Genomic DNA, 13,413 nt, shown 5'->3' with positions numbered 1-13,413 from the left:
GATGGCTGATTCAGTGCCAGGTCTGGGGGAAAGGAAGGCGCAGTCCTTCCTTCCAGGAGCCCTTGGCTCTGGAGATGGAGGGTGGTGGGCAGCTGCCGGCAGCTCCCTCAGGAAGCTGAAGAGAGGTTGGGCACCGAACTGGTGAGCAGCCTTGCCCCTGCAGGGTCTAAAGCAGCTGGTGTTGACTTGGCCACAGCTCAGGAAGCAATTGCCGCTTCCCCAGCATCTGTCTGGGGAAGGGGTGCTGAGGCCCCAGCCATGCCCCCACTGTACATTGGCAGACACAATGCAGGGTCCGTTGGAAGGGCCTGCAGAGACCATGTATTTTACGGATGGGGAAACTGAGGCCTATGGAGGTGGCAGGGATTCACTTAATACCGTGGGACCTTTGTAGTCCCTCCCCAGGCACTGTAGTTGTCTCCCCCAGTGTCAGGGACAATTAGGATGGGAGTGGGGGGACATTTAAGGGCCAGGTATGGCATGGGGCCTGGGGAAGGGAGGGAACAGGCCAGCTTCTGTCAGGCAAGAGGAGAAGTTGAGGAAGGAGCAGAGAGCAGCTTCAGGTCTTTCCTAGAATTCCTAGTTCTTCCTTTTCCTAGCTGTGTGATCTTGAGCGTGATATTTCACCTCTTGCTATCAGTTTTCTCTTCTGTAAAATGGGGATGACACTTGTACCTCCTGGGTTGTGGGGAGAGGATGAGACTTGCGAAGGGTTCAACATTAAGTAGGTGCACAAGAGAAGTCCTCTGTCTCCAAGGTAACCCCGTCCTCCTCCTGCCGGGCTTCAGAGCCCATCCCAAGAACCCCGTCCTGGAGGCCCTGAGGCAGAGTACCCAAAGTCTGGGAAGATAGAGAAGGCTGGATGAGGGCGCGCCGGGGAGAGTCTGGAAGTACTAGAGGGACCGGAACGCTCAAGTTTATAACATTCTGACAAGAGTACGCAGGCGCAGTGTCCGGGGACAGCCGGTCGTACCGCTCCGGGGGGCGGGGCCTCCTGTGTCCCCGCCCCGGATCTCCGCAGCCCCGCCCCAGCCCCCGCGCCGGCGGTACCTGGCGCCCCGCCCCCTCCAGGCCCGGCCAGCGCAGCGCGGGGAGCGCGCCGCCGGGAGCCGGAGCCGGACCGCGGAGCTCAGCGCTGCGGGGCCCGGGCCGGGGCGTGCGCGGGTCGGAGCCGCCGGACCAGTTGAAGCGCCGCCGGGGCGGGGGCTGGGGCAGGGCCAAGCTCGGGATGGCGCAGCCGCGGCCCCTGGCGCCCCTCGGCCGTCCGCGGCGGGGCTCGCTACCCTCTGGAGCCGGCTGGCAGGTGAGGACTCAGGCAGGATGGCCTGGCCGAAGGGGTCCGCAGCAGCTGCCGGCTCAACCCGACTTCCTCGGAGCCCGGGAGACTCTGACCCAGCCAGGGCGGGCGGGTGTGCGAGGCTCCGTCACGGAGGGTGTGTTAGCTTCTGGGATGACACCCGGCCACGGCGGCCCCAGGGCGCACCCCTGCCCTGGGGTCCCGGGCCCTGGGTTCTTTTTTGCCGCTGCCCACGAAACAGAGTGCCCGTGGTGACACTGTGCTCTGGGCTACAGTGGCACTGTGTGTATGTGTGTACCAGCCTTGGGACCATTTCGTCTGTCCCTGCCTCCTTCGGGTGGTCTGCATGTCACAGGGTAACTCTGCGTGGTGTTCTGGGCCACTTGGCTCACAGCCCTCCATGTGTCAGGACGTCTGCTGCTCCCGTCAGGCTGTAACTGAGTGTCACTTGTTGCTGTGTGTGCACTCTGGGTGACAGGGTTTATGTGACAGGGTTTATGTGGCTGTGACTCCAGGTGCATTGCTCCTGGCCATGTTAGGTCACTCTGAGTGGGGTGCTCTGGGGGCCATGGATGTGCCCCCCTCACTGGCATGCTGGCATTGTGTTGGGCGGAGGTTTTGTGGGCACAGATGCCGATACTGCAGTTGTACAGGGTGTTGGGTTGACAAGCATATTTGTCTACCTGGGCTGTAGGTGTGTGTCTGTGGTTTGTGCTGTAACTGCCTGTGGAACTGTCGTGTCCAAGCTCGGGAGTGTTGGGTGTGGCCATAGGTGACCATGGGTCAGCGTCTCCCGTGGACTTCTGTGGTGCATTTCACAGGTGGGTTTTGCCCCTGTGGTCAGGCCTGAGTGTACACAAGGGGTTTTTGTGTCTCGTGATCTTTAGCAGAGCCCCGTGTGTGTGTGTGTGTGTGTGTGTGGAGATGGGTGGTGTGTACTCAAACATGTACGAGCGGTGTGTGAGGTCCCACCTGTACCCCTCATCCTGGGTGATTAACCACTCCCGCAGTTGCTGCACGCTTTTTCTTTTTCTCAAAACTCAATGTCGTGGGCTCGAGTCTGTCATGTCTGTCACGCAGGGTGTGTGACTCGGATGGGGAAGGTACGTGGGAGTGGGGCTCTGTAGCTAAGTTTCCGTGAACATGCCTGCCTGTGTCCGTGAGTGCGTGTTAGTGTATCTCTCCTCACGCAGATGGGAGAGTAGTTTTGTGTTGTTCGTGTAGCTTTGGGTTCAATTACTAGTGTGCAGATCTGCACAGGGGTGGGTTTGCATTTGTGCGTGTGGCTTTTGTGTACATGGACCTGTGTGTGTGTGAGTGGATGTGCTGTTGTGTAACTTAGGACACCAACATGTGTATTTGCATGTTAGCCTGTAGCTCTGAGTCTAAGAATTGGTGTGCACAGGCCCCATGGGTTTGTGGGTGTTTGCTTTCTTTGGTCCAGTGAGACTGTTTAAATATTGGTGTGTAGGCCTGTGTGTGTTCAAGCAAGAGAAAGAGTATGTGTTTCCTGGTGCACAACCCCATAGCACATGTGTGTGAGCTCAGCCGGTGCCCACACTGGGCAACAGGAGCTGGGAGGGGTTGGGGGAGGGGCTCCGTCTTGGAGACTCTGGGGGCTTCCCAGGCCCAGCCCCCAGCCCCACCAGCCATCAAGGATGCCGCCTTCCAGGAAGGCTCACAGGGAGTTGGCACTGGAGAGGCCAAAGCTGCCAAGACAGCTGGCAGATGCCCGATTAACCCTGCATGTGCCCTAGCTGGCCTCTGGAGAGGCTGTCTGGAGCGTGAGGGGTGAAGGGGTGTGTGTGGACTCATACACACGTGTTGGGCCAATGGAACGTCCCGGTGTCCTCTCCCCCAACAGCCCCCCAGCCCACACTGCTTAGGGGGAGGGTGGGGCCCACTCCCAGGTGAGGGGGTGGAATCACAGACCCTCTTGAGGGTCCCAGCTGGGCTCCTCTCTGGGGCTGGGACCTGGGGCCCTTCTGAGGGGTCCATGGGCTGATCCTGGCACTGCCAACCTTGTAGTGACATGGGAGAGATGTGTCTGCCCCCAAGGGTCACATCCCTTTATCTGAGGCGCTAGCCTCCTCCTTTGGGGAAGGGGACTGAATGGGGTGAGTTGCCCCTCAGGGGCCCATGCTCTGGGCTGACAGATCCAAGATGGTTGGTCAGAACTGGGGGGACCAAGATGGCTGGGTTGGGTGCAGACTCCTTGAGGGCCCAGCAGAATCAGCTGGACCATCCTGAGGACCGACCTGCTCTCTCCCCCTTCTCTGTTGCAGAACACAGACCTGTTTGAGATGATTGAAAAGATGCAGGTGAGGCTGGCTCTGTAACCTGTTCTGGGAAGGCGCAGGGGGGGCTGCACTGGGGAGGGGGACTTGCTGTAGCTCCAGCCCTACACCTCTCTGAGGACAGGCCAAGAGCCCTTGGCAGACTGCGCAGGAAGGAGATGGTGGCAGTTCACTGTCCAGAGCCCTCTGTCTGGGGATCGCGGTAGAGAGTAGAGACTGGTAGTGGCCAGCTCCCTATCTGGCCTGGGCCCCACTTGCATCCCCCCAACTTCCATCCCTGTCTAGGTCCCCAGTAGGGCTGGGGTCCCTGCCTCAACCCACCCCCACATACACACACCATCTCCCATCCCCCAAGAGGCATCACAGACTCTGTAGGACCCCCATGTAGAACGGGCAGAGGGACAGACGCCAGGGCACAGGGCAGCCAGAGGCTGTGCTGCAGGTTGCAGGAGGTGTTACTGAGCTGGGCAGCCTGGGAGTGCAGCCCCGCCCCCTCTGCCGACTCCTGCCGCCCCTCTGCTCCCGAGCCCTGGGCTTCCAGGCCCTTGTCTGTTTTTCACTTGGGTATGTGTTGGGAGGTGGGCAGGGGGCTGGGGTGACTTGAACAAACCTTAGGAGATTGACCTGATGCCAAGTCACCCTCTAAAGCCTCTCTTCTGCCCCTTTCTCTGCCTCTGCCTCTCTTACTTAGTCTTTCTGTCTCCACCTTTCCCGTCCTCCTCTCTCTTTTCCTCTCTCCCCCTCTCCCCCCCTCCCTGTCTCTCTCTCTCTCTCTCTCTCTCTCTCTCTCAACAACACGTATCTGTGTAGATGCAATAGCCTCCCTCTCCACCTCCCCACACACAGGCGCGTGTGGACCACCCCTGCCCCCACTCCCGGCGCAGGCATTCCCGCACAGAGCCCCCAGCCCCTCCCTGCTGCTGCAGGGCTCCTGCAGCCCAGGTTACCAGCAGGACAGCCAGCCCTGCAGGAAGGCCTGAGTCACCGAGCCCCCTACCCTGGGAGTACCCCCACACCGGTAGGCTTTCCCCTTCTACACAGGAAGGGCTGCAGACCCAGCGGGAGGCAGCGCTGCAGGCAGGGGAGGGGTGTAACGGGAGGGAGGGGTGTAACGGAGGGGTGTTGCCCTCTCTTTGCAGGGAAGCAGGATGGATGAACAGCGATGCTCCTTCCCACCACCCCTCAAAGTAGGTCTGAGCCACACCCACCCCACCCGTCCTTGGGCTTCCAGAGGGGACCTCGAGGGGGATTGGAAGGGGGGGCAGGCCCCCTCCCTCGGGTAGGGGTGGGGCCTGGGCAGTGCTCCTACAGCTGCCCACCCAAGCAGCCAGCCCAGGAGAACCCATCACTCTTTCATGATGTAGTCCCACTGTGGGGTACCCAGCTCTGGCCCTCTCTCGGAGTTCTCACATGCGGAGGACCCTTCCCTTGCTCTAGGCCTTCATTCCAGCTGCCCCCCATCTTGTCTTCACCACCCCTTCTTCCTGCCTCTCCAGGCTTCCCCATCCCCGAGTTGAAGCCCCATTGCTTACAAGGCAGCCTCTGTAAAACGTTGTCCCCGGAAGCCAGCTGTCATGTGCAGTTGTAGGAAGACCAACCCAGGACCCAGGGGGCTTATGCTCTGCTCCTCCTTGTAGCTCCTGCCTGGAAGGCTGAGGGGGACGGGGAGGAGGGGGGACCTGGTGCCCCGCAGCCTCCCATGAGGTGCCGGACAGGAGGCTGGGGACTGAAGTCAATGCTCGGAGGCTCTTGTTTAGACTCAAATTTTTCTTGGTGTGGGAGCTGCACAGCCCCTCCAGGTCGGCTGATGGTTCTGTGGGTTGGTGATTTGGGACCCCAACCGTCCAAGAAGACTGGCGACTGGGCCTGGGGGAGTGGGCCCAGGGCTGCAGGGGTGAGGCGTAAAGGGAGTTCCTGGCCATAAGCCTGCTGCTTTGTCCAGGGCCGGCGTTTTCAAAATGTGGTCCTCACACCAGCCCTGGGGGCACCCCCTGGGAGCTTGTGAGAATGTAAATTCTCGGGCCCACCGAGGCCCAGGGCATCAGAAACGCTGGGGTTTGGGTGCAGCCATCTGTGCTTAACGAGTCCTCCAGGCTGTTCTGCTGCACTGAGAACCACGGGTCCAGAGGGTCCTCCTGGGGAGGCAGTGAGCCTCCTTCTCTCCAGGCAGGATGAAGCCCAGAAGAGGCTGCCAGCACTCAGTCAGCTAAGTCTGCCTCATGGGGTCACCCCAAGGCGAGCCCTGCCCCACCTGTGAAATGGGAAGATAAGAACAAGGGCCATCCGCACCCCCAGCCCCGGTGGCTGGCCAAGCAAGGGAGCCTTCTGAGGAGGCTGGGAGCAAAGGGTGTGGACCCTGTCCCAGCTGGCCTCTGTCCTGCTTGTGTTTTGCAGACGGAGGAGGACTACATCCCCTACCCGAGCGTCCACGAGGTAACCAGCCCGGCCCCTCTGAGCCCATCCTCACCCACGCCCTGGCGGCTCTCACAGGGAGTCAGGACATCCGGGTCCTCCTCCTGGTTGGAGCCTGACCACAGTGGGGACTGTCACTCAGTTTAGTTTATAGCCTCAAGACTTCAGATCCCATCTGAACCCCAGGCCTCTGAGCCAGACATTTCAGCCTCTCTGCCAAGGTCATGCTCCTAGCTCTCCCTGTCCCCACCCCATCCTTTGAGAATGGGGCTTGGGGCTCCATGTGGTCTGGTACCGATTTAGGCTCTGGGTTGTCCCCTAGTACTCCTTAGGTCTGAGTTGGGGAGGTGTCCTGGGGTCTTTTGGGGTGCAGTGTGAGTGGCTCTCAGCTGAGTCCCCCTTCAGGTCCTGGGGCGAGAAGGGCCCTTCCCCCTCATCCTGCTGCCCCAGTTCGGTGGTTACTGGATTGAAGGTACCAACCACGAAATCACCAGCATCCCTGAGACCGAGCCCCTGCAGTCACCCACCACCAAGGTGAAGCTTGAGTGCAACCCCACAGCCCGCATCTATCGGAAGCACTTTCTCGGCAAGGTAGGTGGCATGCTGGTGTGGGGGGGCTGGGCGTGGAAGGGAGCAGAACCCTTGGACTGGGGCTGGGTGACAGTCCTAGAGCCCCAAATCTCAGGGAGCATTGCGTGGTGGATTCACTCACTCATTCAACAAACACTGACTGCAAAAGGCAATGTTATGGCATAGTGGTTAACAGTAGAGGCCGTACCAGGGTTTGAATCCTGGCTCTGCCACTTACTGCAGGGGACATAGGGCAAGTCACTTACCCTCCCTGTGCCTCTGTTTCCTCAACTGTAAACACGGAGACGGTGATGATACCCCCCTCCTAAGGCTGTTACAAGCCCTTAATGACAGGATGCTTGTAAAGCGTTTAGAATGGCATCTAGCACAGAGTAAGACTCAATCAGGTTAGCGAATAACGAGCACCAGCTGTGTGCCTGGCCCTATTCAAAGCACCAGGTATGTAGCAGCAAACAAAGCATACCCAGTAATGCCCTTCAGTAATGTCAGTGTCGTGGGTGACCTGGATTGATGCAACCACCAGCCCCAGAGCAGGGACCCTGGCTGGTCACAACTTGTCAGAGTGTCACCCAGAGGTGTCCAGGCAAGAGTTATTGGGCAAGGGTGTGGGAGATGGTAGGGACGTCCCATGCTGGGACCCTGTACGGATCAGATTCCACACCAGGTGCTGTCTCTACATCAGTTTACTCTTGGCTCTTCCATTTACTGACGGTGTGACTTTGGGCAAGTTACATGACCTTCCATGACCTTCCTGTTTTCCTCATCTGTAAAAACGAGGATAATAAAGATACATTATAGCATAGAGACCAATGCCTGGCACATAGCAAGTACTCAATAAATGTTTGCTGTTGTTATTACCGCTTCATAATTACTGTGAGATCAGGATTGTCCTAGTTTTTCCGAAGGGGAAAGTGAGGCTCCGAGAGGTAAAGTGACTTGGTCAAGTGCACACAGTTACAGAGCTAGGAAGTGGACCTCGCTCTGGCTGACCGCCCGTTGAGACATGCTATGGGAATAGACAGCAGTGTTGTACTATACTGATGGACGGTGATAGAGTCGCTACAGCGGCAATCACATTGCAATATATGAATGTATCAAAGTAACACGTATACACCTTGAAGATACCCAATGTTTTATGTCAAATATATATTTTAAAAATACACGCTGTGGGAGGTGTTCCTGTTCCTAGATGTGTGTGTGTGTATGTGTGTGTGTGTGTGTTGGGAGGAGGGGCTGACTCCTTGGGGAGTCGGAGAGCTGTGTGACCGCAGTCTGAGCCCAACGCCTGACCCTGGGGGGTTATAGTGCTAAGGTTGGGGTGGGGGAAAGGGTGGCACCCATTGTGACTGAGACTAAAGCAGCAGGCTTAGGTTCAGGAGCCATTGCCTTGGGGACAAACACAGAACAGGACACAGGATTCCATCTCCAGGCTGAGCCCTGTGGGTGGAGAGAGACCTGGTACCCACTGTCCAGAAGCTCTCAGGTGGGTCTGGCAGGTCACGGGGTCTGGGGGACTGTGGAGGCCTAGCACATAGTTGGCGCCCAGAAAATCTTTCTGAGGAGCGACGAGTGACAGAATGAAGGTGGTGCCTCGAGCGCAGAAGGATCTGGAGAGGTGTAGGCTGGGGGATCAGAAGAGGCATGCTGACCAGGGTCAAGTTAGTAGCATGTGGGGGGGGCCCAGAGGGCTGGCAGAGAGCCAGCGCCATCTCCTGACTCCAGGTGGGCTGCGCGGGGGCAGCAGGGGGGCCTGTTCTGGCAGAGGGAGGCGGTTAGGGGCTTGGGCGTTGACGCGCTGGGACCCTGAGCCCACTCTCACACTGGCCCTTGGGCTACTCTGGTTCTAGGCAGGGGTGTCCGGGGAAACTTCCCACCCTGGGGACTGGAGTGTAGCCCTCCTTGCCAAGTGGCTGCCACTCCCTCTCCACAGATGGTGCCACGCATTGGGGATTTTGTCACTCTGTGCCCAGGCAAGCAGAGGGGCACTCTCTGCCTCAGGTGCCCTCAGAATCTCCCTGAACTGCTGATGTATGGAGACAAGGCAGTGCCCCAGCCCCTGCCTCTTCTCTTCCTGCCCTCTGAGCACAGGTGTTCATGTTTAAACAGGACTTACTTCCAGGATGACTCCTGGGGTGGGTGTGGCTGGGGAGCCAGCCCCACTCTCAGGGCCAGGCTGGGGTGGAATCTCCCAGCACTCCTGGCCCTTGGCTTTGGGGCTTTCCCACCTGGAGGTGCCAGCCCTGGGCTCCTCTCTGGAGGGACCGTCCCTGCTGCGACCCCCTGCTGCAGTCTCCCTTTGTGCCCTCTGGGGCATTTCTTCCCAACCCACAGCTTGTCCTGATGAGGCAGGAGGGTGGGAACCTGCCAGGTCAGCCCAGTGTATTCATGCGATGTTTCACTTCCTGTTCTCACGGGCCCTGGCTTCAGGGGCCACAGGTTGAGCAATTAATCTGTTGTTGGCATATTTGTATTGAGCCCCTACCGTGTGCCCAGCCCTGAGACGAGCAGGGCTGGGAGACAGGTGTGAAGATAGAAATGTAGTCCTGAGGACCCAGGATGAGAACCCAGAGAGCCAAGGTTTCTATAAAGTTCATTGACTACCTACCCTGTACCAGGCACTTTCTCTCTTTCAGTCCCTGCCACCATCCCACAAGGTAGGTGGCCTCACTCTTATGTTCGAGATTAGGAAACGGAAACAGAGAGGTGCAGTGACCTTCTCAGGCTTCCCAGCTGGCAAGTGGCAGAGCAGGATTTGAATGAGGGTCTATCTGGTGCTATTAGCCGTGACACCTGCTGTTTGATGAAGGACCCCCATTTGGGAACCTGTTGGCTTTTTGATCTGGAAGCCACATACTCAGTCTCACCCACTCCCCTGGCCCTCACCTCCCACCACAGGAGCATTTCAATTACTACTCACTGGATACTGCCCTGGGCCACCTTGTCTTCTCACTCAAGTATGATGTCATCGGCGACCAGGAGCATCTGCGGCTGCTGCTCAGGTGAGGGTGGGGGAGGGGCCCTGTGACAGGAGTGAGGGCTGAGGGCTGATAATCTGAAAACCCATCTCATTTTACCCACTCTTCTCATTGAGGCCCGGAGAGGGGCAGGGATTTGTCTGAGGTTGCACAGCATGTTTGTGCCCGAGCCAGGCCTGGCCCCCATCATCCCTTCGGGTCCCCTCTGGTTTCTTCCTTTGTGTGGAGGAGCTCCCATCTCTCCCTCACTATGGGCTCTCTCCTCCCAGGACCAAGTGCCGGACGTACCATGATGTCATCCCCATCTCCTGCCTCACCGAGTTCCCCAATGTGGTCCAGATGGCGAAGGTGAGGCCTCTGCTCCTTCACCCGGGGCCCCCTTCAGGTGCTCCCGATGGGCATACAGCGCGGCTGCAGCCTGGCCTCAGCACACCCTCATCTTTAGCTCCAGGTCTTAGCCCTGCGGGCTGCAGCCCGTCTCCAAGGTCCTGCCTCTCACGTGTTCCCATGATGCCCACATGCAGCTCTGGGGCCCTGTTCCCCGTCTGTGTGCTTCTGGCACTCTTTAGAGCACCTTCGGATACAGGGGACCCCAGTTCTGTGCACTCTACTCTGAGCAACACTGAGCCCACAGTCCTGCTTCAGCCTTGGTTTCCTCTCCACTCTATGGCTGTCCGCCTCCAGACCTTGGCCTGGGAGGCCCAGAAGCCCCACCCCCTGCTCCCGGCCTTATCCTTAGGCACCCCCTTATCTCCTCTTGCAGCTGGTGTGTGAAGATGTGAACGTGGATCGGTTCTATCCTGTGCTCTACCCCAAGGTATGGCTGGTTCGGGCCAGGCTCACTGAGGGTGGGTGGGTAACGAGGGGACTGAGCATTTACTGGGCACCAGTAAATACCCTGTGTGTGGGGTGTTTTTCCTACATTCTCTCTTTTAATCCTTACAATAACCCTGCAAAGTCCACAGTTTGCAGAAGAGGAACTAGAGGCCCAGAAAGGTTTGTGTTTTACCCAGGGCTGCACAGCAGATAAGAAAGGCTTGCATTTAAACCTAGTGTTGTCCGCCTGGGAGGCATGCCTTACTTACCTCTGGAAATTCTCAATGTCATTTGGGAACCCTCCCAAGGGCAACCTGTGCTCCTGAGCCAGGGGGCTCCACTGGCCTTGCGTCTCACCCCAGAGGGACCTAGTGAGAGACACTAGTACAGACACCTCCATAAATGCTGCCCCACAGACAGCAGCTGCATTTCCAGCTCTGGTGCTGGGTGCTGGGTTCGACGCGCTGTGGCAATGTGGGAAAAGTGGTAGGGTCTTCTGTCTCCAACGAGCCAGGAGGGCTTCCTTAAAGAGGTGGGCCTTGAAAGACAGGTAAACCCTTGTAGCTCTGACTGAATTCTAGAGCAAGATGCGGGTCCCTGAGGGGTGAGGTGGTCCAGCAAAGGTCCCAGAAGGAAGGGGCTTCAGAAATTAGATCCCATCTCTCAGTTGCAGAAGAGGAAACAGGCCCAAGGTGTGGAGGGGAACCTCCTCAAGATCCCACAGCACACTGGTGGGACTCGGCCTGTTCTAGAACGACGAGGTAGGTTTGCAGAGGAGCTAAAGAGGGAGTCATAGGGGCAGGAGCTCATAGGCAAAACTCAGGAGCAATGAGTTTGAGCTTTGTGATCCAACAGACCTGAGTTCGAGTCCTAGCTCTGCCACCTGCAAGCTGGTGACCTTAGTCGAGTTCCTTAAGCCCTGAACCTTGGTTTCTTCATCTGAAAAGTGGGGACAGCAGGAGTGTCTCCCTCACGGGCTTGTTCTGAGGATTAAATGAGATGATGCATGTGCAGAGCCGGGCGCAGTGCTTGGCACATAGTAAGAGCAATAAACCGCAACTGGAGAAAGCACTGTTTCACCAATTGTCCTCTCCCCACAGGCTTCCCGGCTCATAGTCACCTTTGATGAGCATGTTATCAGCAATAATTTCAAGTTTGGAGTCATTTATCAGAAGCTTGGACAGGTGTGCTCACCTCCTCCTCCCTGCTCCCCCACCCGCCTGGCCGTGTGTCTGGGACCTCAGACCTCGGCCAGGGAAAGCACCTCCCCAGGGACCCAGTTTCCTAGGAGCTGGGGGGCTACCAGAGATCCTCCTTCCAGTCTTCTCTGTGGTGGGGGGAAGGGGCCGCTGAGGAGCTCCAGCTCTGTGACCTCTCCCCTCTGTGTGTCCCCAGACCTCTGAGGAGGAACTCTTCAGTACCAACGAGGAAAGCCCTGCCTTCGTGGAGTTCCTCGAATTTCTTGGCCAGAAGGTCAAACTGCAGGACTTTAAGGGGTGAGCATTAGGGTGGGATAAGCAGAGTACCATCTGACTCATGTTCTTGGGCCGGGAGGGAGCCCCCGTCCTGGCCCCATGGAGGCCTGGCCGGGGCTGGAGACTGAGCCGTAGCCTGGGGGGGCCTGGGGCAGGTTCCGAGGAGGCCTGGACGTGACCCACGGGCAGACGGGGACCGAGTCTGTGTACTGCAACTTCCGCAACAAGGAGATCATGTTTCACGTGTCCACCAAGCTGCCCTACACAGAAGGGGACGCCCAGCAGGTAGCCTGGGCACTCACCCACCCACCTGTCCTCCTGTCCCCCATCTACCTGTCCGTTCAGTGTCCACCACACCAGGCTCAGTGCACCCCGGGATACAGAAGATGGAAGTTCTCCAGTCCCCCCATTTATGGGCTCTCTAATGGGGGGCAGGGGAGACAAGCTGTTAAAATGTGGTGAAAGCCTCAGTTTCCACATCTTTGAAAATGGAGATAATAACGGCTCCTACCTCACAGGTGAACATAAACGGGGGATGTACATACAGAGGCTCGAAGAGGGTCTAGTACTAGCAAGCGCTCAATAAGTGTGAGTTAGTATTTTTATAGGGAGTGAAGGGCCTTGTGGGGTCACGTGGGGGACTCAGAATTGGCAGAGGTGGGAGTCCGGAAAAGCTTTCAAGATAAAGTGCCTTTTTGGCTGTGAAGGAGTTGGGAGCAATGGGGGAGTGTTCCAGGTGGAGATCAGCTTCCGCAAAGGTCTGGAGGCGAGGAAGTGTAGGGCATCTGCTGGGAACCAAACTAGGAAATGGTCACCTTGTCCTCAGCTTCCTCAGGACTGTCTACCTTAGCCCACAGCCCCACCCCGGGGCGGCGGGCGGTGTGAAACGGTAATGGGAGAAAAATGGCAGTATTTACTCCCTACTTTTAGAGTCATTTTCTTTTAATAAGATTCTCTGTTCATTTTAGCCACATGAATATATACTGAGTGGAACTGCTGTTTAAGAGGGGCCATGTGTGGGGGGATTTAGACAGGAGAAGAGTTGAGAGGTGGGGCCTGAGGAGCAGGAGCCCTGGGTTCGAGTCCCCTAACTCACAAGAGGGCCCTGAATCACTTCTCTTGGCCTGGGTTTCCTCGTCCGTCGCAGGATTCCAAGAAAACAACAGTAATTTTAAGACAAGTTTCTCACCAATCCTTAGACGTGCCCTCTGCCTACCCCAGGCCCCCCACACCCATGGGCACCCTCCCCTGCACCCAGTGCCCCTCTCTGGCCAGGGTGTGAAGGCCTGTATCCCTGTGCTCAGTTGCAGCGAAAGCGGCACATTGGGAATGACATCGTGGCTGTGGTCTTCCAGGATGAGAACACGCCCTTCGTGCCCGACATGATTGCCTCTAACTTCCTGCACGCTTATGTGGTGGTGCAGGCCGAGGGCGGGGGCCCCGATGGCCCCCTCTACAAGGTGGGTGATCTCAGAGCTTCCCATGGCAACAGCCCCAGCCTCACTCGCTCTGAGGCCTCTCTGAACCTCAGTTTTCCCAACTGTAAATAG

At 57.8% G+C, this 13,413-nt stretch overlaps 1 protein-coding gene across 8 annotated transcripts in view; it reads left to right on the top strand.

Moving 5' to 3' along the window:
- The window catches only part of RAP1GAP (RAP1 GTPase activating protein), a 63,892-nt gene that overhangs the window by 38,116 nt on the left and 12,363 nt on the right, over positions 1–13,413 (top strand). For 7 of the 8 annotated variants that reach the window (XM_033115416.1, XM_033115415.1, XM_033115410.1 and 4 more), the window contains exons 4-14: positions 3,583–3,618; positions 4,734–4,781; positions 5,989–6,027; positions 6,412–6,597; positions 9,493–9,596; positions 9,842–9,920; positions 10,336–10,389; positions 11,489–11,572; positions 11,784–11,884; positions 12,019–12,148; positions 13,168–13,323. In XM_033115416.1, the coding sequence (XP_032971307.1) occupies positions 3,601–3,618; positions 4,734–4,781; positions 5,989–6,027; positions 6,412–6,597; positions 9,493–9,596; positions 9,842–9,920; positions 10,336–10,389; positions 11,489–11,572; positions 11,784–11,884; positions 12,019–12,148; positions 13,168–13,323 (999 nt within the window). In that variant the 5' untranslated portion in view covers positions 3,583–3,600. Of the gene's footprint in view, positions 1–1,104; positions 1,304–3,582; positions 3,619–4,733; positions 4,782–5,988; positions 6,028–6,411; positions 6,598–9,492; positions 9,597–9,841; positions 9,921–10,335; positions 10,390–11,488; positions 11,573–11,783; positions 11,885–12,018; positions 12,149–13,167; positions 13,324–13,413 lie in introns of those variants that run through there. The other variant, XM_033115412.1, reaches the window with a different exon arrangement.

This window comes from Rhinolophus ferrumequinum, chromosome 9 (assembly GCF_004115265.2).
Source record: "Rhinolophus ferrumequinum isolate MPI-CBG mRhiFer1 chromosome 9, mRhiFer1_v1.p, whole genome shotgun sequence".
Classification (NCBI taxonomy): Eukaryota; Metazoa; Chordata; class Mammalia; order Chiroptera; family Rhinolophidae; genus Rhinolophus; species Rhinolophus ferrumequinum.
This window is presented reverse-complemented; position numbering and strand designations above follow the sequence as displayed.